This window comes from Haliotis rufescens, unplaced genomic scaffold, assembly GCF_023055435.1.
Source record: "Haliotis rufescens isolate VD_foot unplaced genomic scaffold, xgHalRufe1.0.p SCAF_13, whole genome shotgun sequence".
NCBI classification, from domain to species: domain Eukaryota; kingdom Metazoa; phylum Mollusca; class Gastropoda; order Lepetellida; family Haliotidae; genus Haliotis; species Haliotis rufescens.
In genome coordinates, this window is record NW_025963813.1 from 39,591,915 (window position 1) to 39,619,547 (window position 27,633).

Here is a 27,633-nt window from a genome sequence, read left to right on the forward strand (position 1 = left end):
CAGAATGCCATTCGACAGAAAACACACAAGGGTGATACACTTAACCCAGTATCGGATAACTGACGAACGAACTGACATACCAAGAATCATCAGGGCGTAACTAGGATTCTATCACACATGTACAATAGGCGAATCTTGGTGCACCTGCTGTACACATCGAACTTAGAACAACCCGTTCCCACAATGAGGAATTAGAATATCAGTCAATGCTACAATTCCAATTACATAATGTGTTTATGAAGCACTATGAAATGATGACATCAAGTGATTATACCATGTGTTCGCAAAAAAGTGAGCGAGTCCTGCCCCTCCAGTGACAAGCATATGTGATGGCACGTGTTGTGTGTAAATAAAAAAAAAGACAAAATAATTTCCATAACTATTAGAAATAGTCGCCGACTATATCATGAACATATGTTTATGAATCACTATCAAATAATGATTATACCACGTGTTCACGAAACGGTCAGCGTATCCTGGCCAACATGTCGCACCATCACCAACACGTGCAACGGCAAGTAAATTGTTCTCCAGAAAAACATAGGAACATATGGTACAAGTCAAAAAGGGTAATTGCGTCATGCCTCTCATTTGGAAATATCCAAATGTCTTATCCTTAAACTTAACATAGATGTTTTCGACGAGGAAATCCAATATTTCACATATTGTTTTGTCAGTAAATGTCACATGACATTTGCTTTCACTTTTTAACAATTATCGTCCTGTGGTCATCAAGTTAAGTGACAAATGAGAAATGAAAAGTTTGTCGTCTATAATAGGTGTGTGCAAAGTTGACAAATGAAATGTATTGACATAATTGAACTTGGTTCTATTCTGATATTGCAAAACACCAAACAATTCCGTTGAGGTTTTTTATAATTCACATGGCATTTCACTTGTCTCACATAAGTATCGTTATTGGCGGTGGAAACTATTATACATATATCTGTAATGATTATCAAATGATGAGTAAATGATTGAACTACTAGTTAAAGATATCAAGTCCTGACAGAACAGCAAGTAGAGTTTTCCAGATCGTTCAAATATGTGTACAGTGTACACCACTCCAGGCCTTGCATTCGTACAGCAGCCCGTCGGAGTATCTCCCACTCAGGCTGGCTACCCCAGACCCGTAAAGATTCCGGGGTAGAATAGATCTTCAGCAACCCATGCTTGCCGTAAAAGGTGACTATGCTTGTCGTAAAAGGCGATTAACGGGATAGGGTGGTCAGGCTCGCTGACTTGGTTGATGCATGTCATCGATCCCAATTGCGTGGATCGATGCTCATGATATATCAATCACTGGACTGTCTGGTCCAGACTCGATTATTTACAGACCGCCGTCATTTGGCTGGAATATTGCTGAGTGTGGCGTTAAACAACAAACCAACCAACCAACTTTTGCATTAAAAGATTGGGAGGATGATGAATATGCGATATTAAAGCTGTTACATTAATGACTCTCTTACTCCACTTCCTCGACTATCACGTCCCATCACCAGTAAAGGCCTACACAGGTAAAACCATTTCTTTAAACATAAAACGCGTCATTTACAATTACTCACGATGACATCAAAGGTTACCGTGTCAATATTAATTTTAATCACGGGATTTTACCATTCCTGTGTTTGACACTTTTCATTTGCTTCAAAATAGGATTCCAATTTAAGGAACTGTTAAGTATGCAGGAGAAACCGCAGGTCTCTTAACCTCAGGTGATTTCTTTTTAAATAAATTGGTTTACAGATCCGCCTACCCTAGATTTTGCAAAAGAGGAAAAAAATAAAAGCATACCAAGCCACCTGTTTTATTATCGCCAAGTCAAATATCAAAGTATCTGCCCCAAATGAAAAATACCCAACCCAAGCAGATTGAGTTCATAGATGTTCTAAATCGGTTTCCCCAAGCAACGCCATAATAATCGGCTCAAAACATCACTATTGACTTTATACATGAAGGTGTTTGTCAGATCTGACTAGTTTATATGGACATGATAGGCATATTTGTCACCGATTTAGGCCATAACAAACGTTCTGAGAGCAAACTATCTAGCAAACTACAGTATACTGAATACAGACCTCCTATTATATTTAACCCCTACCTGACAACAAGCAAGAAATTGTCACATATTGCAAAAAAGAAATATGTTGTATTTCTTTTTAAAGTTCTATTTTATTTATATTATCTCCTCTGAGTTTTTTAGAATAAATCCGTAAACCACATTCTACTCCGCTTCTTTTTTGTCGAATGGTTTACAAGTACATGGTGAGTGAGTGAATTGGATTTAACACCGCTTTTAACAGTATTCCAGTGATATCAGCTTAATGTGGGAAGAAAGCCCGAAGTCATGCAGGTCTCAGACGTTTACCACTTCGGTGAAACCCACGAGCACGGGTATGGTGCTGACAAACCTAGAAACATAATCGGGGCTAAGCTGGATTCGAACCCACAATCATAGGTTTCTGACGTGCCCAAGGGACGCAACTCTGCACAGCGAATCGCGGCGCCTTATACGACTGGTCCACCCGTGCCCCCTACAAGTACATGGACTTCCTCATAGGACATCTATGTGAAATGTAAATATTTGACATTCAGACAAGAAGAAGACATCCAAAAGGGCACAAAAGGTGCTCTATTCCTTCTTTATGCATATGATCCAGAATACAATGGATTTCGTTTAATATGCTCTGCCAAAGCAAACCCACACACAAAAAAGAAAAAAATATTTTAGATGCATATTTAATATATCATGTACATTATCAACAAAAATACTAATCGATTGGTCAAAATTTGCAAACATTATCATCACTGACCGAGGTTTCATAAGGCACATTGTCCAGTGTGTCTGAAAACGGTACCACAGTCTCGCAAATGTGCTTGGTGCTACGTGGAAAAGGCTGGCTTCAGCTGAAGATGATTCTCTTGTTTGCAGTCGGCCATGGTGTTAGGCTTCCGTCAGTCGCGGCATGCTCTCGCAGTTCATTTGCTGTAAGAATGTGACGGCATGTAAATGGTAGGTCAGAGGGGATTTAACGTGCGCTTTCCGACATACTGCGTATTTCGCGCATTCTGCAAATGCAAATGAAAGTTCAACGATTTTATAGCCCCACAGGTGTTGTTGCAAGTGCACCTCATGTTGGTGTGTTCGGCTCCAGGCTTTTATGTGCTTGTGGTTTTGCGATCTTTTCACAACATTTCTGCAGTACCTCATTCGTTCCACAGACCCGTGAAGATTCCGGGGTAGAATAGGGCTTCAGCAACCCATACTTGCCGTAAAAGGCGACTATGCTTGTCGTAAAAGGCGACTAACGGGATCGGGCGGTCAGGCTCGCTGACTTGGTTGATATATGTCATCGATCCCAATTGCGTGGGGACCCGTGAAGATTCCGGGTTAGAATAGGTCTTCAGCAACCCATGCTTGCCGTAAAAGGCGACTATGCTTGTCGTAAAAGGCGACTAACGGGATCGTCTGGTCAGGCTCGCTGACTTGGTTGATGCATGTCATCGATCCTAATTGCGTGGCTCGATGCTCATGATATTAACCACTGGATTGTCTGTTCCAGACTTGATTATTTACAGGCCGCCGTCATATAGCTGGAATATTGCTGAGTGCGGCGTTAAACAACAAACCAACCAACCAACCAATTGCGTGGGTTGATGTTCATGATGTCAATCACTGGATTGTCTGGTCCAGACTCGATTATTTTACAGACCGCCGTCATATAGCTGGAATATTGCTGAGTTCGGCGTTAAACAACAAACAAACAACAACGACATGATAAAACCATTTCAACAAAGTATGTCTAATATAATCAAAAGCATTACAAAGCGGAAGAACTTGTTACTTAAAAACTTTAAACTTACAAAGCAGAAAAAAAGATATACATGTATGTTCGTTTTTGCAACATAGAACATTTACCTGCGTGCAACTGAACAATCTACATGTTTTCTGTTGATCATTTCCTCATCACACTTTACCCATGTGTTTTCCGGAGAACCGTATACATAATCCCGAACTGTGGGTACGTGGTCATATTCAAACATTTGGATTACATTACAGTGAGTGAGTTTGTTGTGTTTAACGCCGCTTTTCACAGTATTCCAGTTATATCGCAGCGTGTCAGCTTAATGTGGGAGGAAAGCCCGAAGTGATGCAGGTCTCAGACGTTTACCACGCCAGAAACCTATGATTGTAGGTTCGAATCCCGGTTCACCCCGATTATGTTTCTAGGTTTGTCAGCACCATACCCGTGCTCGTGGGTTTCACCGAAGTGGTAAACGTCTAAGATCTGCACCACTTCGGGCTTTCCTCCGACATTAAGCTGAAACGTCGTGATATGACTGGAATACTGATTAAAGCGGCGATTAACGCATCTCACTCACTCACTCACTCGTCCTCTGTTACGAGAAATATTGCACACATATAATCCCAGTGATGAGAGATGCAAACGAGCAGGCTTTACCGTCAGGTGTAAACTGAGTCGGTATCTGGAACTTGACACACAAACAGATCAATATTACTTTTTATAAAACCAAGTTACATTTCAGCAGTAGAGGGCCAAGTCCACAAAGTTCTTCCCTGTGAATACACACATATGATACCATTGTCCAGTTATGTGTAAATGCGGTCGTGACTGGTGAGAGGTGAATGTTTGTAAATGCCATTATTTGTAAACTATATCGTATTATTACAGCATTTGATGTTATGGTGTTACCACTCTCACTGTATTGTGCCGATGTTGGGGATTGTGAATGTATAAATATGGTTGAGCAAGTTCATTTACAATTCCTTAAATTAGCGTCTGGTTTAAAATTATCGACTCCTTCTTGTATGCTGTAATAATACAATCGAGTTGGAGACTGATATTTCAAGATTTCTCAAGGAGACAGTACATACATTTGCAAATAAACTGTAACAAATAAATAGATTTAAAGTTTTACAAATGTCAGTAAGCCTTTCACCATGATTCTTCGAGCATATGTTTATCAAACATTGTATTATCGCTTAGGTTTCTTGTTCAGCCAGAGTTTAAAGAAGCGGAGAACATTGACAGTATAGAACGTTCTGGTTGGTAAAACAAATCGTCCGAACAGAAATTTGATCCTTCTGGGGGCAGATACACCACTCCTAAATACACATCACTGTCAATTCCAAACATGGATCTTAATAATTTAAACCACATACAGAAATAATTTACCTCTTCAACTTGAGTGATGTATTTATAATAATGATCCTATCCCGTAAGGCCAATACCTCCTGATCTTCTTCCTTCCGCTGTTCTATATTGCAAAAACAGCTTTTAGCTTCAATTTGCATATGATCCTATATGTATAGGATCATATGCAAATTATCGTTTCTTGAAAGCCTATTATGTCATTAGTGTGAATAAGATTTCCAAATTCGGGGAATTCAAGCCGTCTTCTGAGACCACATACACTAAGACTTGCGAGACGAACAACATCAAGTCCATTTTCACCGTCAGTTATACTGTCAGTGATTAATTTAGTGAGGTGAGGTGAATTGGGGTATTACGTCGCGTCCAAGATTTTTTGTACTTAAATAGCGCGCGCGTGTGTGTGTGTGTGTGTGTGTGTGTGTGTGTGTGTGTGTGTGTGTGTGTGTGTGTGTGTGTGTGTGGCTGCTTGTACTAGTCCGGACTAATGCCGATTTATAATGCTAGCTCACTGAGATACCATGCCCCAGTTTAACATGAATACCCCATTCAGACACAGAATACTGACTCCGAGCCGACCAGTCCTTGTTTTAGTTCCTCTATGCCGTGCGCCAGACAGGGTAACAACAAGTACCATCGTTTAACGTCTTTTGACATGACGCGGCCGGGGATTGAAACCCGGACCTTCCGCTGTACCACTACCGCTCTACCACTAGGCCACGGAGGCGGTCAATTAAGTTAGTACTATCATCACTGATACTACGGTGACTTCTTTGAAAATCAACATTGCATGCCGGAAGGTATTGCACGGATCAGTACTGGCACCATCGTGATTTGGCTTGTCACGCACAGAGTCTAGATCTGTAATGACGAGGACATTGTTGTCCAAATTTTGGTCACTATTTACATGTACATAATCAGTAGTGTTTATAATATTCTGAGCATTGGTAATACAATGCTCATGACCTACATCAACGAGGTTTGATGGATTAACATTAACCTACCTGACGAGAATAACAAGTGGTTATTCAGTCATTCAGTGACACTAATGTCGTGATTTGATTCTCACCAACAAATGTGCTGCTGGAAGCTACTTTGCTTTGTGAGGGTAAGTTTATCTCTTTAGATTTAACCATAGACTTAAAGTTGTCAGTTAAACGTGATCCACGTGATTACAAATTGCTTGGTTTTCTTTGGTTTGTGTGAGAGAAGAATTTATAGCAACTCTTCTTCGCACCGCATGCGGGGAACACACAATACTGAGTTACTGTCGTTATCTAAGCGTCAGCTTTGGGCATGTACTCACAGTACTTGAAGATTATGACTGTCTGTGATTCTTTGGTGTGTCAAGTTTGGTCCTAAAAATTGGGGAATTCTCTCCAATGTTCCAATCCTGAGATAGTGTGTGGCAGGCCTCGCTACCCCGACCACCCGTGTGTTTCTATGAGAGCATCAATCTGCTGTCTTCCGGTCGTCTGTTCTGGGCCACTCTGTAGGGTGGCGGTGAATGGCCAGTATGCAATGCATTCTAGATATACAATTTATCATCTGACATTGAAGCTCTCTGACCTTTGTTCCTCACATCTCCGAGTAGAGGCATTAGAGTATCCTTCGGTATTGTCGGATTTCCTCCGGCAATTGTTCTATGATTTGGAATTTTTCCTTTTATTTCCTTCCCCTGGTACTGTACAAAACCCCTCTCCGTCATGTAGATTAACTTAGCTATGACAGATCTCCTGACAGGCCTGACGATCTATGAGCACCTTTCTATGTACTCGTTTAAAGTTAAACATAGTGAAACCATTTTGAGGTGAGGTGAAATTGGGTTTAATGTCGCATCCTAGATTATTGCACTTATATAGCGACGTGCATGTGCGTGTGTGTGTTTGTGTGGCTGCTTGTACTAGTCCGGACTGATGCCGATTTATAGTGCTAGCTCACTAAGATACCATGCCGCAGTTTAACATGAATACCCCACTCAGACACAGTATACTGACTCCGAGCCGACCAGTCCTTGTTTTAGCCCCTCAATGCCGAGCGCAAGACAGGGTAACAACAAGTACCATCTTTCAACGTATTTTGGTATGACGCGGTCAGAATTCGATTGTTTACGGGCTGCTGTCGTATGGCAGGAGTTCCAGGTCAGGCAAATTACTTTAATGGCTAGTTTTACCTGTGGAGCAGGGCATTCTTATCCTTTTCGGGAACACCCGCTGTTATCAATCAATTTAGATAATGTTCACCGCTAATATATGACCTTGCACGCTCTATGAACTGAAGTAGCTAAGTTTCAGCTTAAGCTCAATAGCATTTAGCAATTATGCTGAGTCAGCACCAGTTTGAAACTGCTCGAGCCAGGCCTCTCAATTCTCGTTGTCTGGCGTTGACGTCTTATGCACACACAAGTGTAGCACTTTGGTGCAGATTGTATGCAGGATATTTTTTGACGTATGGAACGATTTTGACCAGTCACCGTAGGGACTTCCCGCGCTACATGTATTTCGATTGTGAAAACGTTATGTTGACATTTAATCGTCAAACTTCCTCAAATATGACTTTTAGCGGGTCATGGTACGGCATTTATGATATGTGTATCCATTCTCTTGCAACTAAATTTCATTTCAATGCGTCAATAGCGGTAATCTGACCGTGGTTGCTGTTAATAACGGTGAGTTCTGCGATCTACCGATCACTTCGTATACGATTTCGCCAAAATAATTTTAACATAATTATAATTATTGAATGAAATTTTGAATATAATTAAAAAAATATTTATTGCAAACATTAGTCCAGATAATGTCCAATGAACATTTTTTTAATATCACCAGATATTGTAATAATAGGATTAAATTTCGTATTTCAGTTTGGATTTGTTGACTGGCATTTCCGGTATTACGTGATCGCGGTGATAATGTTTTCTGAGATGGGGGAAAACATCGTGTCATTGGAATACTTGACTTTATTGAAAATGTTAGTAAATTTTGGGAGCCATGCTTTACCGCGCGCTATAACCGAGTTAGCGCTGTATTGAAGGGCGCAATAACGAGGGAACACTGTACTCTCTACCCGACCGTAACTCGTGTTTTTTTAGTACTTGTGACACAGTGTGACGTACAACGAGTGAGAACGAAACTTTTCAAAGTGTACACTTCATGTTGAGTTATGTAATAGCCGTACGCGAATAAAGTGTAAGATTGAAAAAGACCAATGCTTGAGCAGACACAGTGACAGATTGTCTTGCTTTAGGGGCGCCTACTTTCTGTTGGCTTACATAGTAGCTAACCTACACACTCTCAGTATCTATCGATGGGAATAAAGAACTTAGATTTATTAAAATTAAGTTTGAGCACATACAGCGTCTTCATTTGTCTAAAGTCTGTCATAAATAAGCATATTGTGTTTTCAATCCAGACCTGGATTACTTATAGATTTAACCGAGCTAAAGGGTATCGTAACGTCTCGTATGACGTCTACCAGTTGTCCAAAAATATTCGCTTGCATTACCAGTCTCCTTTGATGCTTAATCCGTAGTGAGCGTCTACTGCTGCTACAACTTCTAGAACTACCAATATTACTGTATATGTATGACAAGGTAGACACAATTTTATGGATAACAACTTCTTTAAAACTGTAAAAAGCGACGTTTCGGTATAGATCCTTATACCGTTGTCAAGCAAGACTGAATGAGGGACTTTGTACAGAATATATATAGTAGGTGGAGGATTAACAGTAACAACAATTGCATACATGAGTGGGATAATATGAGTAAGTGTTGACAACAGAAGGATAATACTGTCACATCATGATGGTCAGAGAACACATAGGTGGAAGCCAATAAAACAGGGTAAGTGATTATTGCTTGATGAGTTCATAGAAGGTGGATGGGATGATATACAATGTAGCCTTGATCTCTGTTGATTGATGGCTTGTGGCGGCGAATGTGGACTGCTTCTGTTAGTTTTCTTTTGTTGAAATCATTGAGGTTGTTGGAGAGGATTTGGAGTTGTCCCAGTTGATGTTGTGATTAGGACAGTTGGTGAAATGTCTGATTTGATGGCTGATGAACGTTTCACCTACGTAAGTAATACCTATAAAACAATTTGTCACGTCATGCACAACACGATAAAGGACAGCCATATATATTCAGAATGTTACCGGTCATGTTTAAAATTAACCCTAAAGGAAAAAGACGTTCGGACATGTTGATCTCACACAAGGTACAGTAAGGGGTACGGTCATGTGAGATATACGGCTTTGGCGTTTGGATTGTTTGGTGTTGTTATTAATTAAAACAGCCAAAGTTTCAATGCCTGCAGAATCAACAATGAGGGCAGTTTCATCAGCATACAGAGGGGGTAAGAAACAGACACATAAATGTACATGCACATCGTTCACATCGCTAATTTTAACACTCGTTCATCCGTCTTTCATAAGGCATTTTTTCAAGATTATTGATAAAGAGACAAAATAGACAAGGTGATAGATTGTCCCCTTGCCGTACGCCTCAATAACACGGGAAATAATCTCATTCAACACCATTCAATGACACATGATTTTATATTTGCAAGAATAGTTTGAACTAACCGTAAGAATGTACCCTTATGATAGCATTTTAGTACTTCATGCCATAACTGAACTCTCCTCACCTAAAAAACATTCAAGACCCGTGAAGATTCCGGGTTAGAATAGGTCTTCAGCAACCCATGATGTGCCGTAAAAAGGCGACTATGCTTGTCGTAAAAGGCGACTAACGGGATCGGGTGGTCAGCCTCGCTGACTTGGTTGATGCATGTCATCCATCCCAATCGCGTGGATCGATGTTTATGATATAAATCATTGTCTGGTCCAGACTCGATTATTTACAGACCGCCGTCATATAGCTGGAATATTGCTGAGTGCGGCGTTAAACAACAAACCACAAACAGTCATAGTTTAATCACCTCGCGTGTGGCACGACTTGACTGCAACACAAAGCTACTCGAAATACCGAGTTTTATCTGACAGTTGTGTCTTTTCAATTACACTTGAAAAGGTTCACCATGACTGTATAGTCCCTCAGTGTATACCTACAATCAACCCACATTCATCGAAATACCTGAACACTGCGAGCATACAGAAGACACCTGCATTGACATGTATTAAATTCAAACAGGAAGTCTCTCTCATGAAATGGAAGCTAAATATATACATATAAAGCATAAGACAAGAAACTGTGATAACTATGGAACCCTAGAAGGGACATGGTTGTCGCATTGTCGCCCTCACAAATACAAGCAAACTGTGTCAAACTTTACCAAAGCGCGTCCATGCGACACTGTCCCTGCTAGGATTGCATACATAACACAGCGTCGAGCTAGACCCATTGACAGACGTACCCTATATGTTGATGGGAGCAGCTTGTTTCAAACGGATGGGGAGACTATGAAGGCTGATGTCTACTGTGTAAAACAAGGTAATTTTGAAACAGCTCGCAGATACTCTCTCTGTGCCACTTTCTGCTCTCCCCTTCCTCCTTTCTCTATCTTACTCACTGTCGCTCTGCATAACATTCTTGCTTGCCATAAGAGGCGACCTACGGGATCGGGTGGTCAGGCTCGCTGACTTGGTTGATGCATGTTATCGATCCCAATTGCGTGGATCGAACTCATGGTGTCAATCACTGGATTGTCTTGTCCAGACTCGATTATTTAGAGACCGCCGTCATATAGCTGGAATATTGCTGAGTGTGGCGTTAAACAACAAACCAACCAACCACTATCGCTCTGTCTGTCTTTGTCTGTCTCTCTCTCTCCCGTTTCTCCTCTCAGCATGCGAGCATACCTGAATGTACAAACATGGTGTGATGTGCCATAAATAACACAATTAAACATATAAACTGTGAATAGTGACACTCTCTTATATTTATGAATCAATAAATATCAATGTTTTTGAGGAACTAACACAAAAACAATCGAGGTATCATAGACGAATAGCCCATTTCTGGTGTCCCCCGCCGTGATATTGCTGGAATATTGCTAAAAGCGGCGTAAAACCATAGTCATTCACTCACTCACTCATAGACGAATAACGACGAAACAAATTTCTGATAATGGATGTAATGTCATCAACGAACATTTTCCCTTGAACCTTTTGAACTTACTCTTATAATTGTTAACTGTTAATGAATATGCATAAACCGTACTGAAGTGATACAAGTTCTGGCTTGAATGATATGCTTTGACACGAAGGGGCACGGGTGGCCCAGTCGTCTAAGTTGCGTCCTTTGGACACGCCAGAAATATATGATTGTGGGTTCGAATCCCGGTTCGCCCCGATTATGTTTCTAGGTTTGTCAGCACTATACCCGTGCTCGTGGGTTTAACCGAAGTGGTAAACGTCTGAGACCTGCATCACATCGGGCTCTCCTCCCACATTAAGCTGACACGCCGTGATATAACTGGAATCCTGTTAAAAGCGGCGTTAAACCCAACTCACTCACTCACTCTATGATTGAAATTATGGGCACCGTAGGGTCGCATCGTCTGGGTACGAAGACAGAATTAACAATGTCCATTGTTGTCCAAACAAACTCCATGAAGCTCATACGGCACATAAAACCATCAAAATTCTGTCGTAACATTGTGGTACATTTACCTGTACAACCTGTGTTTACACATTGATTAACGCCTATATTCCTCGTATGTTATCTTGAATAAAGAAAGTCTGTTAAAAAAATAACTTGATTGTTGCGTTTGGCAAGTGTTTGGTATGATCAGTGGTCTAGTGTTACGGAACAACAATCAGAATCCACTCAGGAGGCTGTGTAGTTTCTTTTAAAAGTCCTTATAACTATTTGTTGTTTTAGATCAGTTGCATTTTTAATATCTTGATATTAACAGCTGTGTCTAACTTATCCTCTACACAATGTTATTACAAAATATTGACTTCTTGATTCTCTAGGGGCGGTCGGGTAGCCTAGTGGTTAAAGCGTTCGCTCGTCACGCCGAAGACCCGGTTTCGATTCCCGACATGGTACAATGTGTGAAGCCCATTTCTGGTGTCCCCCGCCGTGACATTGCTGGAGTATTGCTAAAAGCGGCGTAAAACCAAACTCACTCACTCACTCACTGATTCTCTGTCACATTACACACCACATCACTATTTCTCAAAAGTGACTGTAGGCGAAATTGGACCTAATCATACTAAGCTGCAAAGACATTCTTCGATCACATTGTGGATATGATCGAAGCAAGAAAGATAAATGTTTAAACGCAATCAAATGTTAGAAACTAAATAGGCTCGATTGCAGTTTGGTATCTTGAACTCTTATAATTACAAGATGAGGCGATTTATTTGTGCTAATGTTCTTATTTCTCTCTTTTTTGAAATCACATATGTGCCGTTCTTTATTTATCTTGTGGATATTAATCATCTGCTGTCATCATGTGGCATGCGTCCAGCGTAAGTGCATGTACATGGAAGGTATTGTGGTAACTTGATCCCAGCACATTCGTACCACTGGAGGACATAGTTGTAAGTCAAAGCACTATGCGTGTATCTGATCTCTTATTGTATGTGTTTAACAAATGCGTTAATAAAATACACTGACGCAAGTATATTCTAATCAACTCAATTGGATACTTGAATATGCTTTCTTGTACATATTACATAACATCACTATCACTTAGTATGACCCACGAGCAAACCCCCTCCCCCTGTTCTCGCTGAATCCTTCACTTCAATCCGGTATATGTTCTAGGTACGTGTGCCTGATTCCACTAGAATCTTGTAACACATGTTCCAGTACATCTCTTGAAGTACTTCTTAACATGTGATGTTACCAGTTGCAAATGATTTGAAACAAATTTACTCTCATAATATCAGAGTAGGATACCCAATATTGCATTTTCGGCCCAGCTATATGGTATTCCCCACGGACGGTGTAATTGTAGAAACAATTATATCTCCTAACGTAACAAACAACACATACATAGTTTATTTACCTTATCTTAAACGTGATGCCTACTTTAAACCTGAATCAATGTCATTGTCAACACCTATGACAATCATTTATCAGTTACGATATTTACATTCACTGGTAAATGTATCTTCGAACGTGAATGGTCATTTCTCTTCTTGTTAAGGTTAATGATACCATCCTATTTTATAGCCACGATATATCCGTTTCAACCCAATGATTGTGTATGTTGAAAACTGTTGGGTATTATATACCAAACATATTCCAAGCTGTTCCAAGTTTTAAAGACGGGGTTATTGTTCTCCAATTTTCTCCATTTTGTGTACAACAGACAACGAACAAACAACATGTTTGATTCTTTATATTCGTATTGCTACGGCACTGTAGCTCAACTGGAAATGTTGTGAGAATTGTCAATTGGTTGGTGATAAAAACTGGAAATTTACTTGAACAACATAGTACTTTTTAAAAAGAATATTCTACTTTGTCTCAGAATCAACAACTCCTGCCAGACTCTTCTTGTGATGCTGATGCTGCAGTGATATTGGCCTTGGAATTTGTTGCCAGGGAACCCTGAATCCAGTGACACCATATTAGTTCTTGGAATTACTGTTGGTGTAAGCAAAGATGGCGACAAAGCGAGAGAACTGGTCCAGCTGGCTGGATTATTTCCTATCCATCATCGGTTGCTTGGTCGGACTGTCCAACATATGGAGATTCCCCTACGTCTGTTTTCAAAGTGGAAGTGGTAAGCATTTTAATTTATAAAAGACAAGGTTTGAATATTATTAATTAATTCTTCATTCAGCACAGTACAGGGCACAGACCCTTTGCACAAAATGTTTAGCATATTTATGGCAACAGTCACAATGATAAAATACGTGCTCTCTCTTCTTCACTCTGATACAGATATTTAGCGATATTAATCATCAGCTTTGTGTTGGTTGTAGATAAAAGAACATTAAACTTATGGACATTTGGTAGAAGACAAATTTGAAGGAGTATAGGAGATGGCGTAGGTGAATACATGCAGGGCACATACATTCTCAATGTGTCCTGGACGTTAATAATGGATATATGTTTCAAAGGAATATTCACTCTTTTCGGGTAGGGAGTTAAAATCCCAACGTACTCACAAATTGTTTGAATCGGACTATAAAACCTGATGTGCTGTAACCATGTGCTTCCTCACAGCCGCCTTCCTCATCCCTTACTTCGTGGCCATGTTTGTGTGCGCAATGCCCGCCATCTTGTTGGAAGTGTTATACTGTCAGTATTCCAACCTCGGTCCTGGACGTGTGTGGATTATCTGCCCTTTGTTTCAAGGTAAGACAGGCAATGTCTGGAACGACATGGGCGCATGTTTCTGATAAACAGATAAACGTTAATCTGATTAGTTCTGGAAGTCAGATAATGAGATTAACAATGACAAACTGATGTGAAAAGACGCCGCTGATTATGACTCTAGGCTTGTCAGCAGTATTTCTTGTCTAAGACATGCATGAGTTCGGGCTTTTCTCCTACAATGTGCCGTTATAAAACGGGTATACTGTTTAAAGCGACGTTAAAACTAGCTCTGTCACTCAGTCAACGGTCTGAGCAAGAGTGACTGATGCAGTTAGACTTGTACCATATGTTCCGTTTGTTTCAGGTGAACAGTTGACTTGCCTTTACATGTATTTGTGACGGGTGCCGATTGGGCAGGACACAATCACCATTTCGCGAATACCTAGTATCATCACCAGTTGATAGTGATTCATAAACATATGCTATTTGCATTTGTCAGAGGTTTATTATAATTATTGAAAACCTTCTTTGTCGCTTTTATTTATATATGTGAGTCGTTATCATCGCTAACATTGAATTTCGCTGTGTTCAAGGCATAGGATATGGCATGGTTGTCCTCACCGCTATCGTCAGCGTCTACTACAACGTCATTCTCGCCTGGACCCTCTACTACCTCGTGCAGTCATTTAGTTCAGTCCTTCCCTGGAGCACCTGCGGTAACGAGTGGAACACTGACCTGTGTCAAAGCGCGACCAATCAAACACATTCGTCTCTTCTCGCCAATGAATCATCGTATTTGAGTGCTTCATCAGGCCGCGTCAATGTCACAACTCTGTCAACTAATAGCACAATCCAAATGGTCTCGTCTTCTGAAGAATACTGGAGGTTCGTTATTGCACACATTCTGTTAACCTTGCATTTAGGTAGGATAAACTGTTACAAATATAAGGTAATCATTCACTGTGCCTTGATTTACGTTGTCTATGATTAATTTTTATGTATGTTCACGATAGGCTTACGTTTGCCTGGCATTCCAGGCCCCAAATGCACGTTCTTTTCATGTCTGTCACAACATAAACATGTTTTGTGACATGTATAGGCAAATATCATGTATCAACAATGTGTTTTTCATGGTTAATTTAACAAAACATCTACCTCATGTAGATCACATTGGAAGGAGTGGTCATTAGCCTCATCAGAGAAATGGGATTATAGTTCATAAATGATTACCGGTTGATGAGGTATATAGTTACACATATCCAGGAACGAATAATCTTTTGGGATTTCTTTTACTTTAGAAAAAAAGTGGCAACCACGTCCATAGCAATTAGAAATCTCCAGTGATAATACCAGACGCGGGCGAAAAGAAGACCACATCCTTGCCCACCGGTGGCACCCGTCACAAAACACATGCAAAGGCCTGTCTTAGATCTAATGTCTTCCAAAAAATATCTTCTCAAAACCTAAAAGGAGTTAAAGTCTTCTCCACTCGTGAACTACTATCCCCTATTGGCTGGTAATAAAGTAAGTGGGTTTTGTGGTTTATTCATACTGAACTGACTTCGTCACATGCCTTTATGGAGGTGGAAACGTCGAAACCGGCGCGCACACCATGTAAATACTCTTGACATGTCGTGACACTGGATGGGTGTTATCGTACATGTAGCTGCAGTGGCCAGTGAAGTGAATAACACGTTTTATGTAATTGAACGGTATTTGTTTGTATGCACATTTCAGCAATCACGTTCTTCAGATGTCCTCAGGAATCGGTGAAGCCGGAAGCGTCCGGTGGCAGCTACTTCTGTGTTTACTGGGAGCCTGGTTGATAGTGTTCCTCAGTCTTATAAAGGGCATCAAGTCCTCGGGCAAGGTATTGTCATTACAATAAGTGAATACTGTGTCTGATCATGATGTGGTGGCAGCTACTTCTGTGTTTACTGGGAGCCTGGCTGGCGGTGTTCCTCAGTCTTAAAAAAAAGGCATCAAGTCCTCGGGCAAGGTATTGTCATTACAATAAGTGTAAACTATGTCTGATGCGGTGGCAGCTACTCATGTGTTTACTGGGAGCCTGGCTGGTGGTTTTCCTCAGTCTTTTAAAGGGCATCAAGTCCACGGGCAAGGTATTGTCATTACAATAAGTGTATACTATATCTGATGCGGTGGCAGCTACTTCTGTGATTACTTGGAGCCTGGCTGGTGGTTCTCCTCAGTCTTATAAAGGGCATCAAGTCCTCGGGCAAGGTATTGTCATTACAAGAAGTGTAAACTATGTCTGATGCGGTGGCAGCTAATTCTGTGTTTACTGGGAGCCTGGCTGTTGGTGTTCCCCAGTCTTATAGGGCGTCAACTCATCGGGCAAGGTATAGTCACTGCGCGATTGCTCGTTTTATGTGTTGTTATGTATTATAATTTAGTTTTGTTGGGAAGTTTGTTCTAATCATTTAACTACCTAATAATTACCAATATAACACCAATATAATTAGCACTATCCTTGTAAGACCTCGGTGTAAGATCCTCGGTGTAAGATTTATATATGTCTTTGGCACATTGATGATTAATGTATATGCTATTGCAGGTTGTGTATGTTGCAGCCACAGTTCCGTATTTGATTCTCATAGCTCTGCTTATTCGTGGATTGCTGCTGCCGGGTGCTGTGGAAGGAATCAGATACTATGTTATACCTCAGTGGGAAAAGCTTTTGGATATTAAGGTGTTATTTTCTTTTTGAGTAAACATTATGCTTCTTGTGTTTGGTGAGGTGAGGTGAAATGGGGTTTTACGTGTGTGTGTTTGTGTGGCTGCTTGTACTAGTCCGGACTAATGCCGATTTATAGTGCTAGCTCACTAAGATACTATGCCGCAGTTTAACATGAATACCCCACTCAGACACAGTATACTGACTCCGTGCCGACCAGTCCTTGTTTAAGCCCCTTAATGCCGAGCGACAGACATGGTAACAACAAGTACCATCTTTTAACGTCTTTTGGTATGGCGCGGCCGGGGATCAAACCCCGGACCTTCCGCTCTCCATGCGGACGTTCTACCATTAGACCACGGAGGCGGTCATTCTTGTGTTTGAATTCCATTTGATGAATTACATGTATGTGGTGAAGTAAAAGTGCACATAAGTTGCCACCCAAGACGTCCCCTTGACTGAAATAATACAAATATCTAGACAAAAACAAGCAAAAGTTTTCTTTGGTAAATTGCTTTGCAAATAAGTGCGAATCATCAGTAGGATGTTTGCCATGGTACACAAGGTGGGCTATTGAGAACTACAGAGGTGTTATTAACATTGCGTTTAAGGTATGGCGTAATGCCGCTGCCCAGGTGTTCTTCTCTGTGGGTATTGGATGGGGAGGAATATCTACCCTGGCTAGCTACAACAGATTCCACAATAACTGTTACAGGTATGGACATTATTATGTTTCAGGCGCGGTCGAGTAGTGGTTAAAGCGTTCGCTCGTCACGCCGAAGACCCGGGTTCGATTCCCGACATGGGTACAATGTGTGAAGCCCATTTCTGGTGTCCCCCGCAGTGACTTTGCTGTAATATTGCTAAAAGCGGCGTAGAACCAAACTCACTCACTCGCTATTATGTTTCATAAGTGCTCATTTTGTTTCATCTTCGTTGACGTCTGTATTGCAGCATATCAGTCACATTGACCATCAACACGTTTTGTGAACACTGATGATGACGATATGCAGCTTGTGTATTGTGTCATCTTGGAGTTTCGTATTTTAAACCATCCCAACCCAAAACTATGTAGTTGTTTCCTTGCTTGGATATACAGCTTTTTAAGTTATCTTGTTCTCCGAAATTCTTCAGCTTGCAAGAGAATATGTCCATTACATCTCAGTCACAACTCTCAAACTCAATGATATCTCAGCAAATTGTTTGAGCGGAAAGAGGCTTGAAGTAGATCGTATTCATTTTTTTGTGGAAGTTTGCACCCGTGAAGATTCCGGGTTAGAATAGGTCTTCAGCAACCCATACTTGCCGTAAAAAGACGACTATGCTTGTCGTTAAAGGCGACTAACGGGATCGGGTGGTCAGGCTCGCTGACTTGGTTGATGCACGGTCATCTATCCCAATTGCGTGGATCGATGCTTATGATATCAATCACTAGATTGTCTGGTCCAAACTCGATTATTTACATACCACCGTCATATAGCTGGAATATTGCTTAGTACGGCGTTAAACAACAAACCAACCAACCAACCAACATAACAAATTTATATGATACCTTAATAACTTTAATTTTCCTTAAGACATACAACATCGATGGTTGATGATATAATATCACTACGCGCTGCACAAACAAGGTACATCTTGGTCCGTGTTTCTACATTGGTTTCATTTTTCCTTCTAGAGACGCTCTAGTGATCCCAGTGGTGAATTGCCTCACCAGCTTGTTTGCAGGATTCATCATCTTCGTGTTCCTGGGCTACATGGCCAACCAATCCAACCCGCCCATCTCCGCTGTTGTCAAAGAAGGTACGTGTGATCCATAACATAAAGAAGCAAAAATACCGCAACAGCAATAATATTGGAACAAAAAAGGTCATGGTTCATCTCATGATACTATTTTTTTAGAAGTTTAAATAAGGCATAGCCTGTACGCTACGTTACAACATAAAATATTGTATTGCATTGGTCACTAACACCAAAGACCTAAAGTCAACGGCAGACAATAACCAGTTTCGATTGTAAGCCATTTCGCAAATGTACAGCCAAGACTAGTCAGACACACTTCCCTCGTAGCATGGTCGCATAAACATGCATGAAGAATTGTATAGCTGAAAAAGTCATTAACGTGAACAGACCACCACCCAGCTCACTCCATCTGCACGTTGCATATTTGAGTGTTCCATGTTCATAGCAAGTTGCTAACACTGTTTTCCTTTTTGCACCCACAGATATCTGTTACGGCAGATAGTCGAGACTGATTGTTCTCTTGGATTGACGTTTTGAACAATGCGTATAACTACAATATGATTTGTTACGATAAATCGGTGTAATTGTAGATTACAGCCAATAACAGTTTGATGACATGTGATGGGTTGGTAATAATGTTTCCCAGTGTGCCTAACATCACCACGAGCAGGTGCAATAAACAGTATTGGAGAGAGAGTTTGTTTCGACATGTTTATGGTGATGTCTATGGAACATAAACCATCATGACAATATCTCTCAAATGCAACACGAGTGAGTGAGTGAGTATGGTTTTACGCCGCTTTTAGCAATATTCCAGCAATATCACGGCGGGGGACACCAGAAATGGGCTTCACACATTGTACCCATGTCGGGATTCGAACCCGGGTCTTCGTCGGGACGAGCGCACGCTTTAACCACTAGACTACCCGACCGCCCCCAAATGCAACACGAACCTTCGTCATAAAAACGTGACTAACTGTTCAACTGCAATCAGATGGTGGAGACCGCCTCCATGGTCTAGTGGTAGAGCGTCCGCATGGATAGCGGAAGGTCCGGGGTTCGATCCCCGGCCGCGTCATACCAAAAGACGTTAATAGATGGTAATTGTTGTTACCCTGTCTGGCATTCGGCATTAAGGGGCTAAAACAAGGACTGGTCGGCTCGGAGTCTGTGTCTGTGTGGGGTATTCATGTTAAACTGCGACATGGTATCTCAGTGAGCTAGCACTATAAATCGGCATCAGTCCGGACTAGTACAAGCAGCCACACAAACACACACACGTACATGCACGTCGCTATATATGTGCAATAATCTTGGACGCGACGTTAAACCCCATTTCACCTCACCTCACCTCACCTCAGATGGTAGATGTGTTATTGACCGCAGGTCCTGGTCTGGCATTTTTGGTCTACCCCGACGCTGTGGCGACAATGCCGGTGTCTCAGCTGTGGTCCGTTCTGTTCTTCCTGATGCTGTTCCTCGTCGGTATGGACAGTCAGGTAGATTCTAAGACACTCCATTGATTTCCAGAAAACGAAAATAGAAGTTAACATAGGAACACGCTTGACACGCCCAGACATCAAGATTTGGCTTTGCTTTTCAATCAGCGAGCTGAGTCTGTGCCTTATCATGAGAACTGGTCGGTTAACTCCATTGATGATGGAGGTCTACAAACACTTAACTATAAGACAGACATAGATGAGCGTTAACGGGCCATCAAAATGGATAGTACCTGAGCGTTTTATGATTCAAGATTCTTCAACATAGTTTTGACATGTGTTGAATTGTGGTGAGTGAGTCGCATCAGCACCATGTCAGCCATTCACATAACAAATATTCACGTTACAATAACGTTTGCCTTTATATTTGAAAGAATGTTGGTGACATGAAAACCTTGATTGAGTATGGTTTTACGCCGCTTTTAGCAATATTCCAGCAATATCACGGCGGGGGACACCAGAAATGGGCTTCACACATTGCTCCCATGTCGGGAATCGAACCCGGGTCTTCGGCGTGACGAGCGAACGCTTTAACCACTAGGCTACCCGACCGCCCCGAAAACCTTGAGCATGAGACGTGATTAGAGCACTCGATCCTTTTACTTCAACTATAATAACGACAATGAGATCACCTTAACGTGCATGACCCTGAATAACATTTCAACAAGTTTATATATTAAGGTTTTTAACTCTTTTCATGCTTCAGTTCGTTCACGTTCAGACGATAGTCTGTGCCATCACAGACGCCTTCCCAAGATCTCTAGGACATCGAAAGTTACCTATAACAGCTATCGTATGTGGTGTAGGCTTTCTCCTGGGATTTTCCTGTGTCACTCAGGTGAGCTATGTCCAACCCTACACGAATACCCCATTACTCAGGTGAGCTATGTCCAACCCTACATGGACATCCCTTCACTCAGGTGAGCTATGTCCAACCCTACACGAACATCCCTTCACTCAGGTGAGCTATGTCAATCCCTACATGGACATCCCTTCACTCAGGTGAGCTATGTCCAACCCTACACGAACATCCCTTCACTCAGGTGAGCTATTTCAAACCCTTCATGGACATCCCTTCACTCAGGTGAGCTATGTCCAACCCTTCACGAACATCCCTTCACTCAGGTGAGCTATGTCCAACCCTACATGGACATCCCTTCACTCAGGTGAGCTATGTCCAACCCTACACGATCATCCCTTCACTCAGGTGAGCTATTTCAAACCCTACATGGACATCCCTTCACTCAGGTGAGCTATTTCAAACCCTACATGGACATCCCTTCACTCAGCTGAGCTATTTCAAACCCTACACGAACATCCCTTCAACCAACCAACATAACAAATTTATATGATACCTTAATAACTTTAATTTTCCTTAAGACATACAACATCGATGGTTGATGATATAATATCACTACGCGCTGCACAAACAAGGTACATCTTGGTCCGTGTTTCTACATTGGTTTCATTTTTCCTTCTAGAGACGCTCTAGTGATCCCAGTGGTGAATTGCCTCACCAGCTTGTTTGCAGGATTCATCATCTTCGTGTTCCTGGGCTACATGGCCAACCAATCCAACCCGCCCATCTCCGCTGTTGTCAAAGAAGGTACGTGTGATCCATAACATAAAGAAGCAAAAATACCGCAACAGCAATAATATTGGAACAAAAAAGGTCATGGTTCATCTCATGATACTATTTTTTTAGAAGTTTAAATAAGGCATAGCCTGTACGCTACGTTACAACATAAAATATTGTATTGCATTGGTCACTAACACCAAAGACCTAAAGTCAACGGCAGACAATAACCAGTTTCGATTGTAAGCCATTTCGCAAATGTACAGCCAAGACTAGTCAGACACACTTCCCTCGTAGCATGGTCGCATAAACATGCATGAAGAATTGTATAGCTGAAAAAGTCATTAACGTGAACAGACCACCACCCAGCTCACTCCATCTGCACGTTGCATATTTGAGTGTTCCATGTTCATAGCAAGTTGCTAACACTGTTTTCCCTTTTGCACCCACAGATATCTGTTACGGCTGATAGTCGAGACTGATTGTTCTCTTGGATTGACGTTTTGAACAATGCGTATAACTACAATATGATTTGTTACGATAAATCGGTGTAATTGTAGATTACAGCCAATAACAGTTTGATGACATGTGATGGGTTGGTAATAATGTTTCCCAGTGTGCCTAACATCACCACGAGCAGGTGCAATAAACAGTATTGGAGAGAGAGTTTGTTTCGACATGTTTATGGTGATGTCTATGGAACATAAACCATCATGACAATATCTCTCAAATGCAACACGAGTGAGTGAGTGAGTATGGTTTTACGCCGCTTTTAGCAATATTCCAGCAATATCACGGCGGGGGACACCAGAAATGGGCTTCACACATTGTACCCATGTCGGGATTCGAACCCGGGTCTTCGTCGGGACGAGCGCACGCTTTAACCACTAGACTACCCGACCGCCCCCAAATGCAACACGAACCTTCGTCATAAAAACGTGACTAACTGTTCAACTGCAATCAGATGGTGGAGACCGCCTCCATGGTCTAGTGGTAGAGCGTCCGCATGGATAGCGGAAGGTCCGGGGTTCGATCCCCGGCCGCGTCATACCAAAAGACGTTAATAGATGGTAATTGTTGTTACCCTGTCTGGCATTCGGCATTAAGGGGCTAAAACAAGGACTGGTCGGCTCGGAGTCAGTATACTGTGTCTGTGTGGGGTATTCATGTTAAACTGCGACATGGTATCTCAGTGAGCTAGCACTATAAATCGGCATCAGTCCGGACTAGTACAAGCAGCCACACAAACACACACACGTACATGCACGTCGCTATATATGTGCAATAATCTTGGACGCGACGTTAAACCCCATTTCACCTCACCTCACCTCAGATGGTAGATGTGTTATTGACCGCAGGTCCTGGTCTGGCATTTTTGGTCTACCCCGACGCTGTGGCGACAATGCCGGTGTCTCAGCTGTGGTCCGTTCTGTTCTTCCTGATGCTGTTCCTCGTCGGTATGGACAGTCAGGTAGATTCTAAGACACTCCATTGATTTCCAGAAAACGAAAATAGAAGTTAACACAGGAACACGCTTGACACGCCCAGACATCAAGATTGGGCTTTGCTTTTCAATCAGCGAGCTGAGTCTGTGCCTTATCATGAGAACTGGTCGGTTAACTCCATTGATGATGGAGGTCTACAAACACTTAACTATAAGACAGACATAGATGAGCGTTAACGGGCCATCAAAATGGATAGTACCTGAGCGTTTTATGATTCAAGATTCTTCAACATAGTTTTGACATGTGTTGAATTGTGGTGAGTGAGTCGCATCAGCACCATGTCAGCCATTCACATAACAAATATTCACGTTACAATAACGTTTGCCTTTATATTTGAAAGAATGTTGGTGACATGAAAACCTTGATTGAGTATGGTTTTACGTCGCTTTTAGCAATATTCCAGCAATATCACGGCGGGGGACACCAGAAATGGGCTTCACACATTGCTCCCATGTCGGGAATCGAACCCGGGTCTTCGGCGTGACGAGCGAACGCTTTAACCACTAGGCTACCCGACCGCCCCGAAAACCTTGAGCATGAGACGTGATTAGAGTACTCGATCCTTTTACTTCAACTATAGTAACGACACTGAGATCACCTTAACGTGCATGACCCTGATTAACATTTCAACAAGTTTATATATTAAGTTTATTAACTCTTTTCATGCTTCAGTTCGTTCACGTTCAGACGATAGTCTGTGCCATCACAGACGCCTTCCCAAGATCTCTAGGACATCGAAAGTTACCTATAACAGCTATAGTATGCGGTGTAGGCTTTCTCCTGGGATTTTCCTGTGTCACTCAGGTGAGCTATGTCCAACCCTACACGAATATCCCTTCACTCAGGTGAGCTATGCCCAACCCTACACGAAGGTCCCTTCACTCAGGTGAGCTATGTCAAACCCTACACGAACATTCCTTCACCCAGACGAGCTATGTCCAACCCTACATGGACATCCCTTCACTCAGGTGAGCTATGTCAAACCTTACACGAACATCCCTACATTCAGTTGAGATATATCCACACCTACAGGAACATCCTTTCACTCAGGTGATCTATGTCCAACCCTACACGAACATCCTTTCACTCAGGTGAGCTATGTCCAACCCCACACGAAGTTCCCTTCACTCAGGTGAGCTATGTCCAACCCTACACGAACATCCTTTCACTCAGGTGAGCTATGTCCAACCCTACACGAAGTTCCCTTCACTCAGGTGAGCTATGTCCAACCCTACACGAAGTTCCCTTCACTCAGGTGAGCTATGTCCAACCCTACATGAACATCCCTTCACTCAGGTGAGCTATGTCTAACCCTACACGAACATTCCTACATTCAGTTTAGATATATCCACACCTACACAAACATCAGGTCACTCAGGTGAGCTATATTCACAATTACATGAAAATCCCTTCACTCAGGTGAGCTATGTTCATCCTTCAAGAGAATTATTAATTCAGTTGAGCAATGTCACAGACACAGACATCCCTTCATTCGGGGGAAACATTTTCACATGTTACATCCCAAAACGCGGGAAAGTATTCGTTGATGTTATTCTTACGTGTCAGTAATCAAACTGTGGATTATAATACCAACCATATACAACGTTAACAATGTTCCGTCCAGGGAGGTATCTACGTGTTGACACTGATGGACTGGTACATCGGGAGTATCTCAGTCATGGTGCTGGCGATGTCGGAAATGTTGGTTCTAGCGTGGATATATGGTAAGACAGCTTTCTACATGAAGCCAGTTGCGTGTTTTGTGTAGTTCTATGTAAACCAAGACTCCCAGTCTTGTTATATCAAAAATGTTAGTTTCCCTTATATATACCGCTATACAGTAAACTACGGTTATAACAAACTCAAGGGACTACTAATTTTAGTTCGTTATAACCGTAATTCGTTAGAAGCATATATACAGCATAACTACAGCATATAGTCGGGACTAAAAAGTTAGTTCGTTATATCCGTTAGTTCGTTATAAGCGTGTTCGTTATAACCGTAGTTTACTGTATATACTTTCATTGTATTATTGCCCGCAGATCTGTTCACATGGATTCTCTGACATACAAAAGAAGGCAAATTTTGATGGCTAGGAAATGAACCAAAGCATGATGTTGTCATAACCTCACACGCTTACACGTTACTTGATCAGAATATGTTCTTAACCGTTGTTATCTTCTGACACAGGTGTAAATCGCCTGTATGATGATCTGACGATGATGATTGGCTATCGAGTGTCTCCTGTATGGAAGCCCATGTGGCTCGTCGTTACTCCCCTGTTAGTCTTTGTGAGTTGCCATTTATTTTAATTGTTACAAATGGAGTGAGTGAGTGAGTGTGGTTTTACGCCGCTTTTAGCAATATTCCAGCAATATCACGGCGGGGGACACTAGAAATGGGCTTCACACATTGCACCCATGTCGGGAATCGAACCCGGGTCTTCGGCGTGACGAGCGAACGCTTTAACCACAAAGCAACCCGACCGCCCCATAACAAATTTAGAAGTAAATAACTGAGTGAGTGGGTGAGTGAGTTTGGAACAACGTCTCTGTGAGCAGTTTTTCCGAAGTATCGCAGCCTGTTAGCATTTTGTAGGTGGAACGCCCGACCTGATCCAGGACTTAGCTTAGGAATGATTGGCTTAGAACCAATGGGCACAGGATGGTTCTGGCAAACCAAGAAACATTATCTTGGTGAAGTGAGTGAGTGAGTAAGTTGGGTTTAACGCCGCTTTTAACAGTTTTCAAGTTGTATCACGGCGTGTCAGCTTAATGTGGGAGGAAAGCCCGAAGTGATGCAGGTCTCAGACGTTTACCACTTCGGTGAAACCCACGAGCACGGGTATGGTGCTGACAAACCTAGAAACATAATCGGGGGGAACCGGGATTCGAACCTACAATCATAGGTTTCTGGCGTGCCCAAGGGACGCAACTCTGCACAGCGAATCGTTGCGCCTTAAACGATTGGAACACCCGTGTCCCCCATCTTGGTGAAGAGTACATGACGTAATACAAAACCCTCCTTCTTGTGATGCAATTCTGACATTCCAGTAATATCCCATATCGTACATTTATTTAAATTTGAATTTTCCATGACAGACGTTGCTGATAGCAGGACTCATAAACTTTTCGCCAGTCACACTTGGTGGGACAGGCTATCCGGCATGGGCTCAAAGTATTGGATGGATCATCGCCACGTGCCCCGTTCTTCCGATTCCATTTGGAATGGCGTTTGCCATTTGGAAGGAACAAGGTACCACTTTAAAAGAGGTAAGGAAAATTATTGTTCTGTAGCTCATGTGAGTAAATCTTGATTTAAGTTGAATCGAAAGGGGTCTATTTTAAGGTTAAAATGAAGACAATACAAAGCTTTGATATCTTTGATAATTACTCTTCAGAGGCTGATCAATACTACAAAGCCTAGGAAGGAATGGCGACCAGCACTTGATGAAACACTTACCAACTACGAGATTAAGGAGACAACAGCAGATGTATTACTTGACAAAAGTTGCACATAGAGCTACTATCGTCAGTAAAATTGCCAGATGGATGTTTATCATTTGCGCAGATATAAAACGTCAATGACAGATAATAACCAGTCTCGATCATTGGATGAAACTATGTATATAAACACATTGGGTGTAGCAAATCGCGTTATTTAGGGACCAAGGGTAGGGAATTGAATTCGGCCAGGGGCATCCGTTGGTTAATTTTAAACAGAATTTGAATCATCCTATAAATTTGATATAAGTACGGAATGTGTATGTATGTTGTAGTCACTTGTCGTTATAATTACGGGGGCGGTCGGATAGCCTAGTGGTTAAAGCGTTCGCTTGTCACGCCGAAGACCCGAGTTCGATTCCCGACATGGGTACAATGTGTGAAGCCCATTTCTGGTGTCCCCCGCAGTGATATTGCTGGAATATTGCTAAAAGCGGCGTAAAACCATACTCACTCACTCACTCACTACGATTACGTGTTGGCCGTAAATAGTCCTCCAGGGTCATTGGGTCTTTTGGTGTTTTCCTGCTTGAGTGCCCGAGCCGCGTGTTTATCACGTTGTATTTGCCGCGCGTCATGATTTATGGTCTGCGAATCATAATATTGTTGGCTAATGGCCGTCAGCCATAGTGGTATATAAGGACCTGGTACTGCAGCATTCAGTGGCGTAAAACCATACTCGCTCACTCACAAA

The 27,633-nt window shown here is 41.9% G+C and overlaps 1 protein-coding gene across 1 annotated transcript; it reads left to right on the forward strand.

Annotated features, from left to right (window-relative positions):
* The first annotated feature begins 6,212 nt into the window (after positions 1–6,212).
* On the forward strand, positions 6,213–27,608 carry LOC124116508 (sodium- and chloride-dependent glycine transporter 1-like). Its single transcript, XM_048394564.1, has 14 exons — positions 6,213–6,282; positions 13,625–13,879; positions 14,326–14,457; positions 15,012–15,303; positions 16,156–16,288; positions 16,994–17,128; positions 17,725–17,828; positions 18,792–18,916; positions 20,243–20,355; positions 21,062–21,193; positions 25,061–25,160; positions 25,627–25,727; positions 26,538–26,708; positions 26,837–27,608. Exons 2-14 carry the CDS (start codon positions 13,759–13,761, stop codon positions 26,954–26,956), a joined length of 1,779 nt encoding a protein of 592 aa, XP_048250521.1. The 5' UTR covers positions 6,213–6,282; positions 13,625–13,758; the 3' UTR covers positions 26,957–27,608.
* The last annotated feature ends 25 nt before the right edge of the window (positions 27,609–27,633 follow it).

Excerpts from the sequence above, each read along its gene's own strand:
- LOC124116508 (XM_048394564.1), top strand. The coding sequence starts at position 13,759 with ATGGCGACAAAGCGAGAGAACTGGTCCAGCTGGCTGGATTATTTCCTA. Across the intron at positions 18,917-20,242 it reads CTCCGCTGTTGTCAAAGAAG|GTCCTGGTCTGGCATTTTTG; the intron begins GTACGTGTGATC and ends TATTGACCGCAG. Across the intron at positions 26,709-26,836 it reads AAGGTACCACTTTAAAAGAG|AGGCTGATCAATACTACAAA; the intron begins GTAAGGAAAATT and ends ATTACTCTTCAG.